This window comes from Lutjanus erythropterus, chromosome 14 (assembly GCF_056507025.1).
Source record: "Lutjanus erythropterus isolate fLutEry1 chromosome 14, fLutEry1.hap2, whole genome shotgun sequence".
NCBI lineage: Eukaryota > Metazoa > Chordata > Actinopteri > Lutjaniformes > Lutjanidae > Lutjanus > Lutjanus erythropterus.
Window position 1 is genome coordinate 32,194,979 of NC_139330.1, and position 24,597 is coordinate 32,219,575.

At 38.1% G+C, this 24,597-nt stretch overlaps 1 protein-coding gene across 2 annotated transcripts in view; it reads right to left on the minus strand.

Moving 5' to 3' along the window:
* Positions 1-24,597, minus strand: part of atrnl1a (attractin-like 1a) — a 406,244-nt gene that overhangs the window by 199,871 nt on the left and 181,776 nt on the right. For both annotated transcript variants that reach the window (XM_084735770.1, XM_084735769.1), the window contains 3 exons: positions 7,420-7,514; positions 5,059-5,137; positions 584-741 (listed from right to left, as the gene is read on the minus strand). In XM_084735770.1, coding sequence (XP_084591896.1) covers positions 584-741; positions 5,059-5,137; positions 7,420-7,514 — 332 coding nt within the window. The remainder of the gene's footprint in view (positions 1-583; positions 742-5,058; positions 5,138-7,419; positions 7,515-24,597) is intronic.

The following is a 24,597-nucleotide window of genomic DNA, read 5'->3' on the forward strand; positions in this document are numbered from 1 at the left end:
CACAAAACCAGTGACACTCTGTTATTGTGTGAGAATGACTGGTCAGAATGATTGTGGGAGTGGCTACAAATACGGCAGGACTGGACGGCAATGGTCAGAAATCCAACAGGAGGAGGTGGGAGCAGGATTAAGAGAACAGTACAGGTCTCCCCAGCCCCAGCATCTGTCTGTATCCTTTTTCTAGGTTAAATATTTGTTGCCTGTAGCACTGAAACAAGTATTTGACTGATTGGGCTAATCAATTTGTTGATCTGCAATGGTTCAAGCTTCTTAATGTGAGGTTTTGCTGCTTATTTCTGTTTTATGTGACTGTAAATTGAGTACTTTTCATTACAGACTCTTGGTCTGTATTCTGAAGACGTCATCTTGGGCACTGGAAATTTGTGATGGACATTTTAAACTGTTCGAGACAGAAGAATAATAATAAACAATAATGAAAATAATCATTATCTGACTGTCCTATCTAATTTTTCCATTCAACAATCAGTTAAAATGATTATTATTATGACTTCTGTTGTCAGGATCCTTCATCTTCCTGACAACCAAACCCACATGAATTTTGTCCCTCCCTGAGCCCTCTAACCTGGATCTTGATTGGCCAGCTGAAGTTGGACACGTAGACGTAGAAGGTGATGTTGTGGTGAAGTCTGAAGTTGAACTTTTCACATGAGAAGCTGTCGCGGTGCTCCTTGATGTTGGTCCTCGCTATGATGGGCATCTCTTCACCTGAGATGGTGCCGGCTGGTAGAGACAAAGAGAAGCTTAAGAAAAATACAGTAAAACAACATGTGAAAATGAATTACAACAGAGAGGATACTTTAGGGTATGGAATAACTAAACAATAAAGAAGTCTTTTGCCGTCCCGGCAGCCCTTCGGTTGTTCACAAAGTAATTTAGTAGCATCTCAGCAGTGTTCAGTGTGTGCCTGCTGGGAAGCTACAGCTCTCATGAAGGGGACAACAGTGATACCTTTGAGGGTGTTTATTGTATTCCTGCAAGACGCTTCATTTATTGTAGAAAACCAATAGACAACACATCAACAGCAGTTTGTGGTGAGCAGTGTCTCTCGTTTTCGATGAGAAATGTCACCAGAGACATGAAGAATGTGAACAAACAAAGATTCATTTGTCAGCAGAGGAAAAGCGCTGTCAGTTGTATTTAAACCTGTGCAGGTTCCACGGATAGAAGCTCTATCACAGGGCTGTGTGACATGACAATTAGGATAATAGTGATCTGTCACCTGATAAAAATAATGTTTGTACCCATCACTGTATATATTGCTGGTTTTATTAAACCATTGTGGACAATGACACAAATCACTGAGCAGGACTGTTTGATGGCAGTATTCGATTTTACAGGAACCTTGATTTGTCATTTTTTTCTGTAGTATCATCATGAAAACCATGAAGATGACATTTATGTTGTTTGGATGGTCTCTAGCTTGGATTTGTTGCTGATTTTAGATCTGACTTGTGGGATCAGAAAAGCCAACAGCCATGGTTTCCCAAGGTACATTGTAATGTCTGTTTTTACATGCCAGTCTTTCTAGGATTAGGATTTTGCACTGGCATTTTGAGGAGTCCTTGATGCAAAATTGTCTTCGCAATGTTATGACAACTTTCAAGGGACACTATACTCATATGGATGCAGACAAAACAAATAACACAAGGACAGAGAATAATAACAGCAATATTTGCTGAGGAGAACAGAATTAACGAGCTCATAAGCCTTGGTGAACAAGTTGGTTCAGTTTTTTTTTTTTTTTAATTTCCATTGATACTACATTGTACACCTCTGCCGGGAGAAAGTTCCAAAGGATGAGGGCTGTGACCCTAAAGGCTCCGTCCCCACAAGACTACAGACTAGTGTGGGTGTTGCCGAACAGACCCATGTCAGAGGACTGCACAATACACTACACGAGACAAATCTGTCTGCCTAAGCAGTATAATAAGTGGACAGCGTTTCCAAGTTTAATAAAATTAAGCCAAATAACCTGCATTCTTTCTAATGACCAGCAGGGGGCAAGTCCACTGGTTGCAAAAAGAACTGTATGAAATCTTATGAGAAAATGACCCTCCATCTTACTTGATTATTACCTCTGTAGTTGCTAGTTTCAAGTCTTTTTGAATTGGTGTTATTACAGAGCAAAAATAAAAGAAATAGGGGTCCTTCTAGTCTGCTTCCATCAAACTGGATGGACTTGACATATACAACTACTATAGTGAATCTTTATGTCATGTATTTCAGACATCTGTCACTTTGTTTTTTTTTATTGTTAAGCCCCTTTATTTTGCTGTTTGGGTACTGTTCAACCAACTTCCACTCTGAAATCAGGTGTTTTATGGTACATGCATTTTTTTTACACCATTACTAAGACTATTTTCTGACATAATCAGCACACGTCATTTATTCACCAACATCAATGACTAACCTGTGATGAAGTGTTTGTCACAGACATGAGGGATGTGACGGGGCTGCTCTCATCCATGGGTGATGTCATGGTGGGTTTACACTTTGGTTGCTACTTTTAACTCCCATACCCTGCATTTTTATTGAATCAGGCTATTTTTTTTGGCTTGTATCAGCAGTCTAACTTGGTCTGCAGCCAAAAACATGTATTAATCTATTTTCTGATTCCCATCTATTTTTTGAACATGAATTACTGAGACTCAATTGAGATTGTCAGTGAAAGTGACATCAAAAGTTGCAGTGACGGTGGAGCTGGGGAGGAATACGTGGCGCAATGACAATCAAACAGAGAGAGCCAGCAGCCGAGCCGCTTTCAGTGCAAACAACCTTGTAAAAGTGGTAAGTGAGCAAGTTGCATGAAAACAGTCTGGACTTTAAAATGTGAGGGCTCGCCTTTCATCTCAAGCAGGCAAATTATTTTCATGACACCTCGCAGTAATTCAGAACAAGCTTGTAAATTTCTCTCAGCGCTGAAGTGGTCTGATTTCAGTATCCTTCAGCACATTATCAGCAGTTCTCTGTTAATGGCTGAGTTTTTCAGACATTGTGAATAAAATATTTCCACCTCCTGCTTTATCAGGGCCATTAAACACAAAATAGTCGACTCACAATCACACGCACGCACACACACAAGGCCCACAGTCCCAAACTGAAGAGGCTCTGGGCCCCAAGACACTGCGAGTGTGAAAGCAGAGTGCTTTTATCTTAATTGAAATCAGGAGGGAAAATGTATAAAACGCCCTATGCCAAAATTCAAAATAGCTTCTGATGTGTTTTGTCAAGAGGGGGAATCCCCAGGAGGCGAACATTGAGTGGATATGACCATTTTATTTAAGGACACTTGGCCACCAATAAAAGATACTGACAGTGGGATATCTCCACAGACAGGCAGCTAAATGACAGAGCTTTAGAGACGGACTAAACAATCAACCACTGTGTCGACTTCAAATTACATTTGATTTAACAGCTCACTTTAAGTTTCATTAGACGTCAGAGAAATGTCCAATTACACAGATTGTTTTTTTTTTTTTTGATAAGAGAAGATTGCTTTTCACTGCTGTTGCTATATCATATGTTACTTATTAACTTTTGACAGAATTCTAGATGTGATATGTATCAGTATTGCAAGTTTGGGTTAATCTAATTTAATACAGAGAATAATGACACATGGGAGCTTTATGTTAATTGAATCATAGGTGTGTCCTTTTATGAACTATTAGAGGCCTTGCAAAGCCCTACAAGTTTTCAGTTAGTCTGGCTGATTAGGCTTCTGATCAGGTTGATGGAGGACAGAACTAGCCTACACTGGAAATGATGCTAACAGGCTTGTTAAGAGCAACACATGTCAAAACATCTATCGCTCTCGATGGAAACTCACATGTGGCATGGAAATGATTAATCAATTAACTGACAAACTTATAATTTTTTTAAGATTTGTCGCTTTTCATTCTAACACTTTATTTTGAATGATTGTGCATAAGACCGACACTGTCGTGTCATTACATGACACCTGAATATGAACGTGAAGGCATCTTCATGAATGTTTATGGCTTTGTCATTAACTGCCGTTTGGTCAACAATGTCATTTACAATGCATAATAGAGACTGTTTGGAAAGCCTAACCATAACGCTGCATTAAAAATTATAATAACTGACCAAATGAAACTTAATGACAACATTCATAAAGACTCCAGAGACTCTTCATGCGCATGAAAGGTGTAATCTTCACAGTTCTGATGGTGTCATGTCAGTCTTATTTATATCATTTAAATAAAGTCTTACCCTTTCCTTTGTCTTTGTGATAGTAGACTCAGTATCTTTGGTTTTGGACTATTGGTCAGACAGACGTCACCTTGGACTCTGGAAAACTGCTTTGGCATTTTTGGGTCTAAACAGTTGACAGTCACGCAAGAACATATTCTGGAGCCTAATTGGTAAAGGCAATATATAATTAGTAGCAGTGCTACAAACAAGCGCTAACGCAGTCTGTATTCACAAACAACCCTGAAAACTGTTGAATCACCAAAATAAGTAAAAATCATCCCTTTGGGTTAGGGCTGCGCAAATAATCACATTATTATCAAAACTGCAATACGGCGAAGTGCAATATCTGAATCACAGAACCAGAACCAAATGGCAGTTTTTTGAAAAATGAAAAATGTGTGAGAAAACAGCATTATAATGAGGTATGTTGTGCTGCAGAGATGGCCTGGCTTAAAATATTGTTCTACATGAAATAAAATATTTCTTTTTGGGACCTCGACAAATATCACATTATCACAAGTTTTGTTTTATTTTTCAGTAATAATGAAAACTGTAATGCAAAAATTATCATTCCCACTAATTGAATTGCAAATTGCAAATTCAGTCAAAGTAATCGCAATATGACTTTTTTTTTTTACCATATCATGCAGCCCTACTTTGGGTTTATGTTGGTCTTTTTTTATATTGTATTGCATTATGTCATATGATATTATATTATTATTGTATTTATTATTCCAAACAGGTGTAGAAACCAATACACCTTAAAGAAAATGAAACAAAAATGAATCTTTTATTTGAGTATAAATACATGAACGCGTCCTGTACCTGTTGAGCTTAAGGACCAAGTGATGTTGAGGTTGAAGTTGTTGGAGGCATTGATGGACATGTCCAGGTTCTTGTTGGCCTGTGCAAAGAAAAAAGAAACAAATGCAAGGTTTAATTACTGAGCTGGACATGTAAAGCGACACTTGTTGACACACTGATTTTGATCTACAGTAGTTGACAGTGGAAAACTGCAGGAAACTGTTGAAGGATTATGATGTATTCAGACAGTGCAAAATAAATTCATCTTGCTGCTCTTTCTTGGTTTGTTTTTTGTGTGCTGGGGCAGTTTGCAGTTCACATTACTGGACATCTTTCTCAGACACAGTTGTTTTACTTATTTTCCTTCAGGTCTGCTGACCTTTTGCACTTTCTCGTCCACATTCATAAAATACAGCAGGAGAATTCTTTGCTAAAAGATTTTTTTAACTTGGGCTGACTCGTCTTCAACTCAACTTGTGTCACCTCGGGCGAGTTTGAATCTGTTGGCCTCTTTGTGTGTCGTTATATTGATTTTGTCTGCAATGCTGCATCGAAATTCCACTTTGAGCCGTATGTGAACACACCTTTAGGCACTGAGACAGAAAAAAACAGGTCTGATAAAACTCAAGGATTTAGATGTCTCTGACTGTTGACAGCAGAATCCTACATTTACAGAGTAAACGTTCAGAGTAAAAGTTCTACAGCTTCTTTTAAAAACCATCTTTAGGGCATCCTGGTGATCAAACTATGTTACATATCAAGTAACCACAACGTTCCCTTTTCAATTCAGCTGCAGGCCATCACCATGTCTGTCTTGGATTTCTATCTGTCTTTACTGTTTTTATATAAAAATTTATATTTATAGTAGTAGTATCATTTATATTTAAAGAGATGTCGTTTAGTGAGTGTTTAAAGAGTGTCACAAGTATGAAAAACTGTGTCACATTGATTTATTTATTTTTAAACTACTTGGCCCTGTTTACACATGGCATTAATGTCTGTTTTGGGTGATCTGATCACAAGTTTGCAGCTTTAAGTACATCAGTTCACAACTAGCATTAGAATGTCTCTTCACATGTGTCTCGAGGGAACCACTCGTGGTCCGATATCACTTCCCCACTGTATGTGTAAATAAATACATAGGTCTATCATTTCCCTTTGCAAATACTAAATATGCTGTTGTTTCTAAAAGATCAGTGGGTGGGATTTAGTGGCATCTAACAGTAAGTGTGCACACTGAAAATACATCCTCTTCCAAGCATGTGGGAGAACCTATAGTGGCTGGGAAACTGGTGTAAAATGTGAAAGGTCAGTATTAAGAGCCAGTGTTTGGTTTGTCTGTTCAGGGCTGCTCTAGAAACATGGTGGCACAACATGGCAGAAGGAACCGAATATCAGATTCAATTTCTGCCATATTTTTCCAATAAATCAAACAAAGCACTGTGCAGAAGCTGCCCACTGTTCTTTGTACTAAGATGGTTTAAATTTAGAGAATGAATTTGACTATATAATTGTACTCTGTATACTTGTATCATCACAATAAATTTTTTTATTTTTCTTTAACTGACAGCATAGTAGCCAACACACTAGGACAAACAGAAACAATGTTTTTACACAAAGAAAAGTAAAAGTTGCAAAATTTACAAAATGCCCAAAAATATTCACAATTTGTTGTAGACAGCATTTAACAAAGTTTATAAAAAATTTCCTAACTCAAAACTCACAAAATGTAGCCATGTTTTAAGGGAGTCTGGGGATATTAGTTACAAGTTATTATTTTTCCCCCACATTTATCTGTATGGTTTTACCCAGAATATTTACAGCAACAAGATGGGTTTAACAGTCAGTGTACTAGCATAAGCAAGTGAAGAAAAGAAAAGAATGTAAATTAAAAATATTGGATGTAGCACATAATATTGATTTTATACAATACACAAAGGGCAAAAATGAAAAGAGATAGACAAGGGAAAAAATAAAGGAAAATAAGGAAATTAATAATTAAATAAAAATAATAACAAATAGATAAACATGCAGTTACTAGTTCAATGGTGAAATCAATTGAAACACACTGTTTTTACAAACATCTACTGCTTATTTGTGGGAAGTAAGAGAGTCAAAACACAGTATTCCAGTGAACCAAATGGAAATTTTGTGTACCCACAGGACCTTAGTTAAGTTGGCGTTGGCCCCGACCACTTTCAAATGTCGGACTGAGCAATCAGATCTCAATGCATCCTAAATGCATCATGGGTGAATTCACACCTGTGCTTGGAGCTGTCCACTCGTGATCAGATCACAAGATGTATGTTCAAGGCCTTTGCACACCAGACATATTCTGCCTTAATAGCAGGTGTAAACACAGCCTTTCAGTGCGTGTGTTACCTGTTCAGGTGTAGCCATGAAGTTGATGGCAGTGTAGTAGCGGTCATCTTCCTGAAGCAAGCTGAAGGTAAACTGGTAATCGATCAACAGGTTGTCTAGGCAACAAAGAGAGAGACACACAGACAGAAAGAGAGAGATTTAAAAAATGTAGAGATGTAATTATCAGAGGTATGTTACTTCTTTATTTGCACTAAAACTTCAGTCACTTAAATGTTCATTGTGATGATGTCCTTCAGTCTGACTTCATTTCTGGTGTATTTGGTCCACCTCTGATCGCACTGATTTTTCCCTTTAAGAACACCATTCCAAATAAAACCTCGATTCTGTCGCATTTTATTGACGAGGCCATCAAGCGCAGACAGATTTATTAAAGCCATAACATGGGAGACGCTGAGTGTGAGTCGATATTCTATTAGATGAATAAGTCTACAGTGGTGGAGTTTTGGTCAAAGATCTCAATCAGTGACAAAATAAACAAGGTGAGCATGTGTGTGCATGAGGGGAACACCGAGAAGGCGAGGAGAGAAAAGACGGAATTACGCAGAGAAAGCGGCTATGTGGCCATGAGAGGATAACGGGGTGAGAGGATATTTTTTAAGTTAATCAGCATGACTGCTGAGTGCTAACCCTTCAGGGTGATCCAGGTGTGTGTGTGTGTGTGTGTGTTGTGTGCATCCCAGGGCAGCTCAGGTTTAAACAGATTCAGGCAGGCAACGCTTGTTCTTTTATTTTCAGCTCAAAGAAAAGTTTTTACACTCTGGGTCCTATTTTCATAATTTGACCATCAGTCCAACCAGTTATCTCTGCGAGACAGAAGCCTGGAGGGGATCATGCGATCACTTGCATGCATATGAGTATGTGTGAATGCGTGCGTGACCAAAAACCTGAAGCTTGTCTGCAACTAATCTAAGAAAATCAGCCTGTTTTATATGTGCACATTCATGACTGTATGCTGAAGGACCTCTGTGATTGACAATTTTTGAAAAACCTTGAAAAGTCTTCTTATCACTCCATGCTGGCGAAGCCATGGCCAGAGGTATGATGTTTTCAGTACATCCCCATTCTTATGAATGCAACATCTCAAGAATGCCTGGAGGAAATTTCTTCAAACTTTGTACAAATGGCAAGTTGGACTCGAGGATGACTTGATTAGATTTTGGTGGCCAGAGGTAAAGGTCCCTGTGATCACGTCTGTCCCATTGTTGTGAACGTGATATCTTACGAACACTTTCAGGAAATTTCTTCCAACATGGTACAAACGTCCACTTGGACTCGAGGATGAACTGATTAGATTTTGGAGGTCACTGTATGACTCAAGAATTCATACACTTATGATGACAAAATGTCACACAAGCAGTATTTGAAATTAACTACTTAACATGTAACTGGGGACATGGGTTGGCCGATATATCAATATTATATCAATATTATGATATGAGACTAGAGATGTTAGATTGTGGATATTGTTATATCATGAAATGGCATAACTGTTGTCTTTACCTGGTTTTAAAGGCTACAATACAGAATAACAGTAGAAGTAGTGATGTAATTTTTCTCAACTTACAAGACCGTAGTAGCTGTTGTATTATTTCCCTTTACCCACTTTGGCATTATATCTACATTACTATAGTATCTGTTACATATCACATTTTCATCGTGGTTAATTTGCTTAAAATGAAGCTTGTGGGTCTAAAATTCAATATATTTGTCTTAACATCCTTTGTAAGTTTTGGTCTCCAGTGCAGCCCTTGTTTATTTAAGGAGGCTGTAAGGTTTCTGGGGACTCGTCCGAGATTTCAACCCAGGACCTCTCACACTCCTACAATATTGTTGTAATATTGATAGAGGTATTTAGTTCAAGAATATTGTGATACTTGATTTTGTCTCTATTGCCCAGATCATGTTTGGACTATTTGAGAATTTACAGGATGTTATTTTAGTGAAAATGTGTATACTGAGATATATATATTGTATATCACGGAACAGCCCCAAAATATTGAGGTATTATTTGTAAGCCATATCGCCAAGCCCTACTAGGTAATGTAATTACATAATAAAATAAATGTATTTGTAATCTCTTACAGTTACTGAGAAAAAATGTGTAATCACACTACAGTTACTAATCAAAATGTGGGGGTTGCCTGGTGGAGATCCGCATGCTACTGAGTGACCTCTTCTAGTTGTATTATTATATTCCACTATCATCATTCATAGTCAGTAAGTCTAGTAGGCAGGTGACATGAGCTGTTATACAGTCACAAAAAGTAAAGCTAAAGGAAAACCAAATTGTCCTTGTCCCACATCTGTAAACCTTCCACATCAATGAAGGCTGATGGAAATTGCATTTTCTATGTGGCTAAATCACTATTTTTTAAATCTTTTAGAGCCCTACATGGTCAGGCTCCTCTGTACATTATTGACTTTCTACACCTCCACACTACAAGCCGAGCTCTGGAATAGTCTTCCAATAAACTGTGGACTTTAAAAAGCAGCTAAAAGCCTACCTGGTTGGTTTACTATATGGAATTTTATGTTTTAATCCTTTGACCAGAGCAACATAACAACAGAGTCTGCTTGAACATAAAGGTCTATCTTTGTAGGGATCTCTCATAATGCCGTCAGACACATAGAATAACAATCTGAGCCTGTTAAAGGCAAAGACAAGCACTTTTAGTGGACATACTTGAAGTGGACTACGGTGCGCAGTGTACTATAGGGATTCCATCGGAGCCACTGGAGGTAACAGATGCAGTGTCTCGCTCAACTACTGGACCAAATTAAAAAAATGTTGTCCCCATGCAAAAACATGATACAATTGGTCCAAATTAAAAAATGACCAAGTTTCCCTTTAAGTAAAAGATCTGAGTACTTCATCCATGACTGCTGATTGGTGTCTATGATTGAACATCACTTCTTAATTACAAGTGGAGACATTCAAACACCAACTCTGGCTGCATCAGATTAATAATATTACTGTAGATCATTTACTAAATTGCATAATTACAATCCTGTAATGGTAAAGAAGACTATTTAATGTGGATATGTTACATTTCACCAATACACTGCAAGTACATGCCAGGATTGGGGACAAAAGCAGTCCACTGTATCCAATTGTTGCATCACTGCACAAATTGTGGCTCTTTTTAGCTCCACAGAGGAGCTGTTCAGCAGTCAGCAGCAGAGGACCGTGGCTGTGGTAGGCAGACAGTCAGATATGTCAGAAACTGTGTGAATTAAGTTCCTGAAAAAGAACATCCGGTGCTGTTACAGGTAATCTGTTGCTGTCTAACACTGAGTGGCAGCAGTCAGCAGAGACACGGCGAGAGCTTTTCAACTTACGGAGCAGAAAAACTTTGTGTCACACGCTGCAACAGAGAGAGAGAGAGAAAGAGAGAGAAAGAGATGTTTAGTCATCACCTTCCTTTCAGCTGTACAATCCCGGGGCGTCACCAAGACGAAAGCAAATTATGTTTGACAAACACCCTTGTTTTGTTCAGCCTTCATGGCAAGTTAGCCCGAACAGCAGATATCATCAGATCAAAGACAATATTTTTTTCTTAACATCTCTCTCTTCCTCCCTCCCTCCCAGGCAGACGTGCACTGCTGCTCAGTTGTTTATCCCATAAGGGTCGTCAGACAACTTCAGAGTATTTGAGGGTTTTTTATACTTTGTAAAGGGGATAGGGACTTGTGCGAGTGCATATTTGCATGTGTGCATGTACAGTATGTTTGCATATTTACTTCTCAACGAATCCAGCATGAACATGTGTACATGGGCATGACTGTTTGGATGGTTGCATACATCTACCTGGGCGAGCATCTGTGTTTGCGTGTGTACGTGTCTGTGCAGCTAACCAAACAAATGAAAACACAGCAGGAAAAACTTACACCAGTCCCTCTGCGTCTTTACAATATGTTTGATTTCAAGGCTGTTGGGAACAAGAGCATCAGCCAGGTTTAAAAGTTCATATCAGCTAATTACAAATCCCATCTGAGGAATCTGACAGCACTTTCACTTAACCAATCTCAATTACATGCGTACAGGTGCACATTCTCATTCTGGATGAATTGTATTGAGGTATCACTAAAGGTATTAACAATCCCCAGAAGAAGTGAAATAGAAAGAGTCCGTGTCAATTTCTCAGGTTCACAGATGGGTGATCTCATTACCATAATATGGAAGCTGATTCAGCCTATATGATACAAAACACTGATGATGGGGAGTGAGAAAGGCAGAAGAGAAGGCCCTCATCCGGAACGTAATCTGATATTCCAGCCGTCTGCTTCGAATAGAGATCCGAAACGAGCGTGAACTCACCTACAATGTCAGTTTGACAGAATCTCGGGCTGAGGTTTCATTTAATGCTTGTTAACAGCTTATTATTTCCCATTTGCAACACCTCCCTGGCGGAACGCAGGCCAGACATTACAGCATCATCTCGCTGGGAAAACAGGTTGGAACCAAGGGAGTAAACACAAGGACAACACGGACTCACCATCAGACCTGAATGGAAGTCAAGGTAACCTGCAGGTGATGTATGGATGAGGTCAGGAGACCATGACCTGTTTGGTACTGATGAAAACACAAACACACTCAGTAGTTAAATCTACCAGTTTATCTAATTGGAAATGGTTTGATCCCAGTCGGATCTTCATCAGGTCAAAAGGGTTAAAAATGGTTCCACCACCCAAAAACTTTGGTTAAACTGTCAAAACTTCTCAAGCAATGGTAAGTTCAGAAGCAGAGTTGTAAAACCACACAAAACACACTAGAAAAAAATAGAAATATACATAGACCCTCAAACTATTAAACTAGAATATCTTCACACATATCAATCATATTTTCTGTTATCATTCACTACCATAAGATCTATGCTGTCATTAGATCCACAACGCAGCACACAGTGGGAACAAAGAAGCTTTTAATGGATGGAAAAAGAGATGAAACAAGTCCAGTGACAGGAGACAAATCAGAGAAATCCTTGGAAAGTAAATCCTCGGAAAATATTACTTTGAGCTTTCTGCAAAGTTTTTTAAGTGTTCTTTAAATTTGTGTACCAAAACAACTGCCACTGATTGTAAATAGTGTATTTTCTATAAGATCAATCCACAGACATGTTCAATTTACAGCAATGCAAACAATGGTCATGTTGGAAATGCCACCTTAATTAAACTGGTTGGTTTTTGCAGATTCTTTTAAAGTCACAAGTCACTATATTCCTGCAAATGCCTCTATCTCACTGTGTACCATTGTTGTTCCCTCAGTAGCACCAATTCTAATAACACAAAGACGCAGAAGCGAGTAAAACACACTAGTTTCTCTGTTGCTGGCTGCAAGAACCAACACAAAAGTATTCATTTATTCCCACTATCCAAGGAAGTGAAGAGGATGTGGATTAACTATTAACCAGTGGATTAACTATTTTTTGATGTAAGTATTTCAACAACATATGGAAAACTCACATATCTGTGCTATTTGTTTTCTTAATTAGGACTAGTAAAAACAAAGATTTATTTCAAAACTGAAACTCAAGGACCGATTAATACCATCTTCAAACTTAGAAGCTGAAAGTTTTGCCCTTTGCTATGCTTCCTGTGTCTATTATTTTGTCTACTTCACATTATATAACTGTTTTGGTGATTTATTTCAAGTTTGTTGTCCTACTAATTCTAAATCTGCTTGTTTAGTATCAAGTATTGTAGTATTTTATATGCACTTCCATGCACTTTGCACTTTCATCTGCTCTAAATGCTCTTTTAAATGTTAAATCTTTTATACTCCTGATTCTGTATTTAACTGGGTGGGACGTTTCTAATTTTTAAATTCTTATTCTGTAAATCATTTAACATTAAAAGGACTTTGTGCTTAAGCTTGAAAAGTACTATATAAATAGAATCATTTTTATTATATTAAAAAAAAGATTAAGATCTTACAATCCAATAGAAACACCACAAACTACAGACTCAAAAATCTTTACAGAGTAGAACCAACATCTCTGATAATATAATAAAAATTTACCTTAAACTTTACAAAACATAACACTTTTTTACATGCTGGGCTGGACTGCAATAATATAAATATTTTTCTGATTATTGTAGCATGTGTGTCCTCTCAAACTGTCACATACTGAATTAAACTGTATCTAACTCTTACTGGAAACTTGCTCAAACTGATGTAAAATCAGTCACAATATTTAATACTCTGTCAGGGTAACTATTGGATTGCAAAAAGGTTTTTGGCCTGATAGGAGCAATTATTCCGGGTTGGATAGGCGTCCAGACGGAGCGCCTGTCAGCAAATATTGAGGCATCCTGGACTGACGCCAGATCGTGGTCTAATGAACGGCCTCAGGCCAGGAGCGTTGCTGAGTGCTGATCACTGCCATGCAGCTACTTTGAGGTCTGAATTGGCCCCAACGCTTACCAGCTTATATTCTGTTTGTCTTTGATATCATTTTAGCACCATGAGAAGAAATCTAATCATATTTAGTGGATGACAAAATGTGGATATGACAAAATCAGCCCTCTTTGTTTCTCTTCAGTTTTATTTGGACATGACATCATTATTCAGTCCCATTTCGTGCTGTCCATCACTAATTGTCGTTTTAATTGCGATTGTGAGGCTGTCAGTAAATATTGGAGCCGCTGTTGTTCGGCCTGACTAAGCTTTCCCAGCAGGCCTGAGGGCAGCAAACGGCGCTGAGTGTGGACTGACTGGTGTTAGCTGGTAATTCAACTGACTGCTGGTCTCTCCGGTGGAAGTGGTGGGACACTTGGTGGCCATCCCTAATTAGACGTCCCTTGTAGCTGACTGTGATGGAATATGACAGTGGTTCATTAAAGCGTTGTCCTGGTGATGCCCGCTCATAAATGCTAGCCTGACTGGGGGCAAACTCATTAAATAGCAAAGTTGCTTTTCATCAATTGACTGGTGGTTCAATATGACAGTGTTAACTGAACCAAAGCATCGCTTTCTGCACTCCATCCCCGAGTGAGATCAGGAACACCACAGTCCATAGCTGGACACTCACATTTATCAGTCTGATGAAAATATTTCACCAACAGGAATTTTGGAACAAGTTTCTGCGCCTGATATGACTTCATTATGTATTTTGTTCAGTTGCAGTATGTTACAATGAAGAAGACTACAGTTGTCAGATGAAGTGATTAAATGGTAAAGCTGACATTTTTTTTCCTTCTATTATTACCAACTAATCCCCAGAGTAGCAATGAAATCATCGTGCTATTGTCTGTAGGGCTGAGCCTGATAATCAGCAGCTCATTCCTCTGTGCCTTAATTCTATTGTTGTCAAAACTCGCTCGCAGTAAAAGAGCAATACCGTTGCATGTGGATGACATATTCCTTCATTGTGTGGAACATGATGAATGTAGTTTATTCCTTTGAATATGGGACATATGAAACCCCATTTATGAGCATGCTCAATTACATCTACCCAAAATAAAGCCTCTCTCTAGAGAGCAAACATGTATTCTCACCAAATGTAATAAACTGTAACACTGATGTGTTTTGATCAGTTTAAATATCAGATCTATGACAAGTCCTGGGCTGCATCCTACAATGTCCTCAACAGAAAAACAATGTGTTGATCATTTGTTCAAATTTTGTTTGTTTGTTTGTTTGTTTAGTTCAAACTCTTTTTCAAGCTTTTCTTTATTATATTTTATGACCAGGACATTGTAGCTGCTACGAGAGATGTTGCCAAAAGGAATTTCATTGTACCCCTTGCAATGACAATAAAGCTTCTTATTCTTATTCCTATTCTTATCAGACAACACTTTATTGCTATCTGATGTTATATTAATTAATATGAAATGACTGTTCTATGTCAATAGTGAAGGAGGAGGAAGTGTGACGTTGCCAGGTTTCTGCAGACCTTCTGCAAAAAAGTCTAAAGTCAAGAAAAGGCTTTCCACATGTCAAAGAAAGAAGCAAAAGGTCTAGACCAATGACATAAACAAAAGATTAATTACACCTCCCCACTTCCTCCCACTGTGCAAAACTGAAGCCAAAATATCCCGGATGTGAGTGCTGCACTGGAGCTGTGCTTTCAAGGGTTTCAGGGGTTGATTTACACAGTGTCCATCTTTGTCTTTCTGTCTATCAATCTCCTCCACTCCATGTCAGAACCAAGGACAGCACGACTGCCCCTGTGGCACACACAACAAACAGCGTACATAGCATTGTGTTCATTAGTGAAGATAAGTGTTCGGAAAGTATAATGTCATGAGTTTATAAACGCACAACATACAGACACACAGGATACTGTTACAATTACTAATTTATTTGAGGAACATTATGTTCTAAAGCTCCCCTCAAATGTTCTAAGGGAGACTTTTAGAGGAGCCCATGTCCTTTTCAGGGGGCCGAGCTCCCCTTAGCTGCCTCATAATTCCAACAATGGTTAGCAGAGCTTAGCTGTCAATCATGATGTGAAATTCCATTTTTATATCATAAAATAACTAATTAAAACCAAACTCATCAAAAAAATCAACACTTCAACAATCAACAACATACATCAGCATGATAAGAACTACCTAAAATGACAGAAACCAACTCTGAAAAAAATGTATTGGACATGAAATTTGATGTTTTAGTTTGGTCCATTTTCCACCTCTTAACATTAGGTTATGCCCTGTAGCACAACCTGCCACCAAGAGCCATGTGAGATGCTTTGGCTTCACTTTTAGGGAGCGCTGATATTGTCCATTTCTCTATATACAGTCTATGGTCTGGACCAACATAAGACTTGATGGTATTTATTTACCGCTTTCTACAAATCTAAGACTTGGTCTGCATCGACTACATTTAATTTTCCACCACTATTGCAGCATATTCCATTTGAATATTCTAAATTTAGCATTTTCCAATTAAGACATGGGATATGCAGATATTATTCAGGTTTTAGGAACAGTTTTCGAACATGTGTACTGCACATTTGGAATAAGTGTACATCATTATGTATTAGTATTTTCCTTGTATTTTATTTCGTAGGCCAAGACATTTCTGCAGCACGATCTACAGCAACCATTTAATTTAAAATGGTAGTTTGATGCATATTTTGCATTTAACACACCTCTAGTGATTTGAAAATTGCAGCAGGCCATTGTGTTGTTCTGGTAAAATTTGGATTAATTACTCAGTCCTTCTGCAAATGTAGTGACAGATGGTTGGGCAGGTTTGACACTGTAGACTGAAGTTTGGATTGCATCTCTTAAAGTTGGTATGAGGATTTGTTATCAGTAAATATTACGATAAGACAAATTCATTGTCGGTTTCCTTTATTCAGGATTTGCTGGTGATAATAAGGATAAAATAAACACCAGCTTGGTTATTAAATATTATCTCTCAGGCAGACTGTGGTTGAAATGCTCTTTTATCAGATGTATCTGTAATAATAGTGTTTTCCTGCGGCACATGACCCTTCACTCTGAGTGTCAGACTGAGAACTGAAGGCAAAACACACTGCTGCCATAGTGCAATTGAGCACGCATGTATACATTACTGTCTATGACTAATATAATAGTTCATGTTCAATTGGTATGCTTACAACTGACTTTAAAACAATCCCTCTATACAAATGGATAAGAGAAAAAGTGAACAGACAGATGGAGAGAGAAGGGAGTAGACTACTGAACACGTCTGATTCAGAGCAGATGTCAAGGGGGCTGGACTTGTTATGATATTCAGCTGTTCAACCTTGAGTGATTGTTTGGTTTAGATAATGGCTTTCCATTCACCTTTAAGGAGTTTGAGGCAAGTGCTTAACCTCTATTCCGGGTATTTTTGTTCTCTGTAAGTGTTTTGTGTCAGGGCTGCCGCGCTCCAAAGCAGACAAGCAGTCAGTTACTGCCACGTGGATGGAATAAATCCAGCCTGTTGTACTCTAGCAGCTGTGAAATATTACTTTACAGACACAAACCATTGATTATGGCTGCCTCACTTAAGAGGCAATCGCCTTAAAGGATGAAGCTTGCAAAGGTGTGACCCGCAGAGGACTTAAGGTTAGTAGGCTGAACTTGCACATTCTCACAGGCCGAGAAAGTCTACAGAGCATTCATCACACCGCCATCACAAGTTCCTAACCCCAGAACACAGAGACAAGTAGCCACATGCTGCAAAAGACACTGCTTTACAAAGGTGTACCCTTCATCTTAGAGGGCAAGTTCCTGCCCTTATAGTTGTGGTTAAGCTCCTGCTTGGCTTGTGAACCTTTAAAGTCAAGCAATGTTTGCTCTTGATCCCATGTTGCAGGTTGCCTCCAGTATCAATTTGCAAGCAGGTCAAACCAAAAGACAAACACTCTCTTGTCATATTGTTTCATCTGAATAGGTTTAAGGTGGCCTGAGCTAAAACTATCTTGTGCTGCAGACTGAAAAAACAAAGATTAGCAAATAGTAGCATTGGATCAGTGTCCAGGTTTACCAGCCCAGTCCGGTGCACAAGTTTAAACCACTTTGATTTCACACTAACTGATTGAACAGACATTTGTCATTATGAGACATCCTGGTAAGTTTGAAGAGACTAGACGGAGCGACAGCGTCCCAGCAACATTAATCCTTTCAATCCAGGAACCAAGAACTCAAACACAACAGCTGGGTTGAGACAATGTAACAACCACCAGTTGCTAACATAATCCACAATGTTCTGAACAGACACATTACAAATACACAAAATAAAAAGTAACATTTGCATTTTGGGATACAAAACAACACACTTAAACTACTGACTAGTTTAAGTTTGCTGATGTGTTCTAACATTTGTAGCCTGATGGGAAATGTCGGCGATCTCTGCAGCACTTGTTGCAGAACATGCATCACAGCTAAGCAGACACTGGTGCGGAGCTAAATTGCTAACTAGCTTGCAAAATACAATATTGGACAGCCCCTCATTTTACCTTTTCAATATAGCTCTACTGTAACCCTGTCCCTGACTGTTTATTATGTTAGCAAGCTAGCTAGCAAGCTGTAGTTTGTCAGAGCAGTTAGTAATGCAGCAGACTGAATGGTAAGTACGAAGCCTTGTTTTGATCTGCTCCTGTTTGCCTTGTTAAATTGACTGCATTACGCTTTAAATACAAACTCAACACTCCTTGCATCCGTTTCATATTAAAAATCATATTTCAGTGGACGGAAGCCTTTCATTCAATTTTGGTGAACTTTGAGAGTGTGGAGTCACGGCTTCGACGTGGGGCCGTTGTTAACCCCAATAGACGATGGCCTCTCTCCTGCGTTCGTGTGACCACAGCTTAATTCATGGGCTGTCATTGTCTTCCACTCGGTTGCAGCTGAATCAAATGTGACACCTAGTGGTAAAACTCTGTATTAGCTTTCCAGCTGGGTATTTGGCTTAATATCAAACCAGTTAGAACATTTTTTCATCTGCCCAACCCTTGAAAACAGTCGACAAATGGAGAGCAGATAAAAACAGGAGAAGATATGTTGTTTTTTAACATTTCCTATCTTGTGAATCATCTCTGATTTAGCTTGCAACCTCGTGGGGGGAATCCAAGAGTGACAATACAAGTGACCACAGATACAAGTATGTAAAGGGATTTTGGGATATCAAAGCTTCTCTTCTCTAATCTGACTGGCATGTAACTGATTTTCTACATCAGCTATGTCCTCCAAAGTTGGTCAAAAGAAGGCCACATTCCTGACTTCAAATGAGACTTGGGACTTGAATGAGACAGACCTTGTTGATCTGTTATAATACATTCTGCCTTCAAATTGTACCACTGAAGAGCATCCACCAAATTGTAGGGAAAAAAGGAGGTCACAGTTCTCTGCTGGACTCTGCTGGGGCCTTTTTAATGTGACAGCCTGACCCATATTAGTTCTTAAAAACAAACATGAATGATGAAGCTGGTAAATATGGGACACAGCTTATATAAAGGGTTGTCTATAAGACTGTCATAATCATGTCATGATACTTGTCATGAACAGGAAAGAGTCTTTATGATTGTGTTGTTAATAAGTGTCATTCAGTCAAATTTGAATTCAATACTTTAAAGAAAGATGCATTGTGAGATGACAAGTTGATGATTATATGAAACAGGCCTTATAACATTTGATGACGATCTTTATGACAAGCCCAAATAGTACCAATTTAATTGAAGTTCAGGAAATGATTAATGAATGCATTATAAGAACATCTGACAGCATAATAAAACTTAACAACATCTTTATGACCAAAAGTCCAAAATGTATCATTTTACTTGAGGTCAAGACAAATATTCCTGACACTTATAATGGTCTCATCACAGCCAGTGTCAGAACCAGCCCAATATGACAGTTACATGGAATGTAAAACATAAAGCTAAACAGTTTCTTTAACTTTGATAATGTAAAGTTTCCATGACAAAGACAGTGACAAATTGTGTTGTCAAGTATTCAAAACAAATAAACTGTTGGCTTGATTATTGTCTAGTTGTGATAAAAGCATTTTATCTTGGTTAATATCAAGTTGTCATAACAAAGCCATTTCAAACAATGTCAACTTTACATGTGAAGTTGTGATAATAAAGACATTCTTGTCTTGGTTAATGTCAAGTTGTTATAACTAAGACATTTCAAACAATGTCAACTTTGCATTACATGTAAAGTTGTCAAGACATTTTTGACATAATCGACCAAATGACACTTAATGAAAACAGTCATGAACTCTCATAACTACTCCTTGTGTTCATGACAGGTGTCATGAAATGTTATGACAGTGTAATGACAGTCTTATGCACACCCCTTCAAATAAAGTATTACCTAAACTCTACATGAAAGTTTAAACAGACCCTCTTGGACTATCCACAGGCTAACACTGACAACACTGCCTCCTCACATTCCAGTTCATCTCTCTGCTCTCAGCTGTTTGATAACGTCACCACCACTTCACATCAAAAGAAATCCACAGGTGGTGCAGATTTCTCAAACTTCAGCTGTAAATCTGCCAGAATCTCCAGCGAGGACGGCGCTGCCTCTCATATACTCTACATGTAATTTCACATGACATAGATAAAGCTTTTTATCAGCACTTTCCTTCCAATGACATTTAAGACTAATATTGACCTCAACCACGATTGCGTCTGCTTTACTTGGAGAACAAGGAAATGGATGGCTTTTAAATCTGTAATTTATACACACTATCTCTCTACATGCGTGTGTGAGAAAGGCTGCTGTGTGCATTCATGTGTGTACTTCTGAGTGCGCTTGCTCTTATTCAAACAAAGCTAACCCCATTTCATAGACAGCAGAGAAGATAATGCGACATTAATGACAGAACAGAATGTAGTCAAATACATCTGAAAAAAACACTCCATTCCAGCTGTAGCTATCACGTGGACGTGCACCTACAGACTTTCACAACCAATACTACCTGTGCTTGTGTGCCTCTGTGTCTGACTGTGTGTATTTCCATTACCTAAAGCTCTTCACAGACTGGGCAGGGGCATTGCATTGGTGCCATCTAGTGCCTTCAAACCTCAGTCCTGAATCCAGCAGACAGGGTGAAACCACGCCATCCATGAACTGTACATTAACAACTTCACTATCCCAGAGGGAAATGTAACTGGCTTTAGATCAGGGATACTCAGCTTCCTTTGCTTCAAAGCCACTTTTGCCAAATGACATAATAAACAAACATTAATATACTATCAGATAAAATAAATAAAATAAAAAATTCTTTCAAATTAAATTACCTATTAACTAAATTAACCTGGGGCAAGGATTTACTGTAGACCTATATGAAATAAATCAGATATTTTACTGTTTTACTACCGCAGCTGCATTTTTAATTGTAATTTCATTAACTGGTAACATTTGAAAGAGTTTATACAACATTAAACACAGCTGGAAACTTTTCCATGATGCAATCACTGAAATTATGGAATGATTCATGCACATAAATTGCTCCTACCAGGGACAGAATGAATATTTTCTTTAAATAATCTTATTTTAGCAGTATAAGGGTAACACAATGACACTGTCTCCAGAAAAGCACATTACAATCCCACTCTTTTTTGTGTGACAGTACCACAAAGAAGTAAAAAGCAGTAGAATAATTAACAGTACTAATAATTCTAAATAAAAGTGAATAGAATATTGAAGCTCTTTTAGTTTGTGTAGGCTGCTGTGCAACTTCCCAAGTGCACTGTAAAAACATTGAGAAAACTCAATTTCAAGGAAGCTGTCCTCACTAAAATTTTGAGTTTTTAGTCAAACTATTAAATATTGAAATAAACAAACAGGGTTGTGGTGACCTTTTAATTTTCAAACCTAGAGTTTCAGCTTTCTCAACTTTTTGTTTTGTTTTACATTATTGATCACTAACTGTTCGACTGTTATAACTGTTATTGTTTACTAACTGTTATGAAAAAAGATTTTCATTGTGAATTAATACATGGTTGGTGGGTTGAATATTACTGCTTTAAATGTTATCACAGGTTCAAACTTCAAACAAATTGTTAGCTGGATTGTACCAAATACGATGTTGCCTCCACCATAGTCAGGTTTCTCTGAACCAAATTTCTGATTCTGAAAGTGAAGATGAATGGCATTTTAAGATAAAAGCTTTGCAGCAGTAAAGGTGAAACAATGTCACCATCCTCACTCATATCCTTGAAATGCAGTCGGTTGTGTGATCAAAGGCATATTTGAGGTGACCGGTACAATCTGTGGCCTGACTCCTCTGATTGCTGTATCCTTTTGAGCCTCCCTCACTGAAACAATGATAGCCTCACTCAAGCTAGAGGGCTATTGACATTGACAGGACTTGAACTTTATCCGAGTGTGTTATAATATTAAAACTGATGACGGCAATTCACAGATTGAATGTGTGTACGTATTCGGGCGCAAGTGTGGGTCTGTGAGAGAGATGCAGAGCGAGCGAGCATGTGCTTGTGTGCCACAAAACATCTGTTTTGACTACAGCATTCCTCCTTCGTCTGCCCTTTAAAAGGAAAACCAGCAATTTGTTGCAAATGAGCTAAGTCAATGTGATCCCTGTGAGCATCTGGAAACAGGAAAACAAAGTCCGAGGCAGAAACACTTTCTAACTCTCTCTTCATCCATCTCTCCCCTCTAAAATGTACAAAAATCTTTGTAATCAACAGCAACACAAAGTTTGTAATTTTTTTAAATATAATATCCATATTTTAATATGTGATTCTCTAATCTTTGTGTTTCTCAGAGGAAAGTTTTCCACTATGGTAGACCTGAATTACTTATAATAATGAATGAATATAATCATGTTCGTGGTCATGTGAATTGCTTCCAAGGTCAAGAAGAACTGTCAACCTCAAATAATGCAGCCTGGTCTCACCAAATGGTGTACGAATGGAAATGTCTTATGTCATTTTTTGTTTTATCACAACACCTTTTTTTCTATTTTTCATGTGTCATTTCAGCCATTTAGTCTGTAATGACTTACGCAGAAATGACATGTCATTGCATGTGCAAATGTCATAGAGAAGAAAATGTGATGTGAGGTCGTATAACAAGAAATAAAGTCCGGCAAGGAGGTTGGAAGTCGATGGATAGGTAAAAAAAAAACACCCACAAGACTTTACCCAGGAGACTGCTGTTCATGTCCTATGCTAAAACAAAAGTCAGCATTGCCTGATTTCAACTTTAGTATGCAAGTTAATTTATGTAATAATGATAAGATTTGTCCGAGCTGTTCATGAACACATCAGGACATCAAGTACCGATGCTTTTTGGGTTGGTGAAACTTGCTGAGCCCTTACTTGTTTTAAGAAGAACCACAATATTTTCCAAAACCTTACAAAGCAGTTTTGGCTTCTAAACCAAACCAAACTGTGGCCATTTTACAACATTAACCACAACAAAGATCACCATAATGATGGAAGTCACCTGACTACTGTTACCAAGTGGACTACCAAGTCCAAATCTCCTACAATGAGTGTGACATTACGAGTGGTGTTCTATTCATAAAACATCTCATAAGATAATGTGGAGTACGGCTTTAGAAAATCCAGCCTGTGATGGGAGACTTTGGCCAATCACAGGTCAGTAAGATAGTTAATTGTTGAGTCTCGTTTCCAAAATGTTAGAATTTAACAACCTGTGAATGAGACTAAACAATCAACCATCATTGAGCCACCAATCTAAAATGTTGGTAATTTGACAAACTATCTTTGTACAGAATTACTTACTGCACCTTTAACCAAGAAGTTTAGATGCCTGAACCTAACCTAAATCTATAGAGGTTTCAGATCAGAAAGCGATTATAGTCATTTTCAAAAAAACGTCATATGAGTCCATTTGGAAGGTAACAACAAAGGACCTATTTTGTTGTCAGTATGGAAGAGCCCTTCAAGTATTCCCTCATTGACTTATTTTTGTTCTTTATTTAATTGAAAAAAAATCAAACATGTTATTCAATTATTAAAGAGAACTGAGAGTTACGTCACCTCCATCAGTAAGATGGAATATCTGATGGAGTTGACAATATATTTCATTTTTATTAATTTCACAGCTTAGTGAATTCTTGCTTGGGACAATTGATTTAAATCAATTGAATTGATTTAAATCAATTGAATTAGAATGATTTTTTTTGGTAGGACATGATTTATCCCAGTCTTCAAGAAAGGGTGATTTAAATATGCCGCACGTCGTTCACCAGGTAAAGCAAACGCCTCCACTGCTGCTAACTAGTCCTGGTGTGCTAAAGGATATCTTACGCATCTCCATAGATTGGAAATGTCTGTAAACTATTCTGCTACCTTTATTCTCTAGACAGTGAAGTTAGGCTGTTTGGCTGTTTGGCAACATGTGATCCTGTCACTGCCCGATCTGTCAAACTGTCCAGGTGACCAATGCCTGTTCACTTCTGGGTCACAAGGAACACTGAAAATGTCTGTCAGTCATGATAAGAGAGAAAGTACAGGCACAGAATCAAGAGGCAGTTTACTTTTCTAGATGCATATTAGACTTCTGAGAGCCCTCGTAATCATAAAGCAAATACAAATATTAGTGTGTGCAATATCTGTGTTTGTACACTCAATTGTGTCCATATGTTTGTTGAGTAGTTCCAGGCGTGCTGTAGACAGTTATCGCTCTGCCAAAACAGGGATCAATACTCTGCTTTGGTGTTAGACCCTCCTTGAAGCCCCTAAACTGTAAACTCAAAGTTGTTTTTCAGCAATT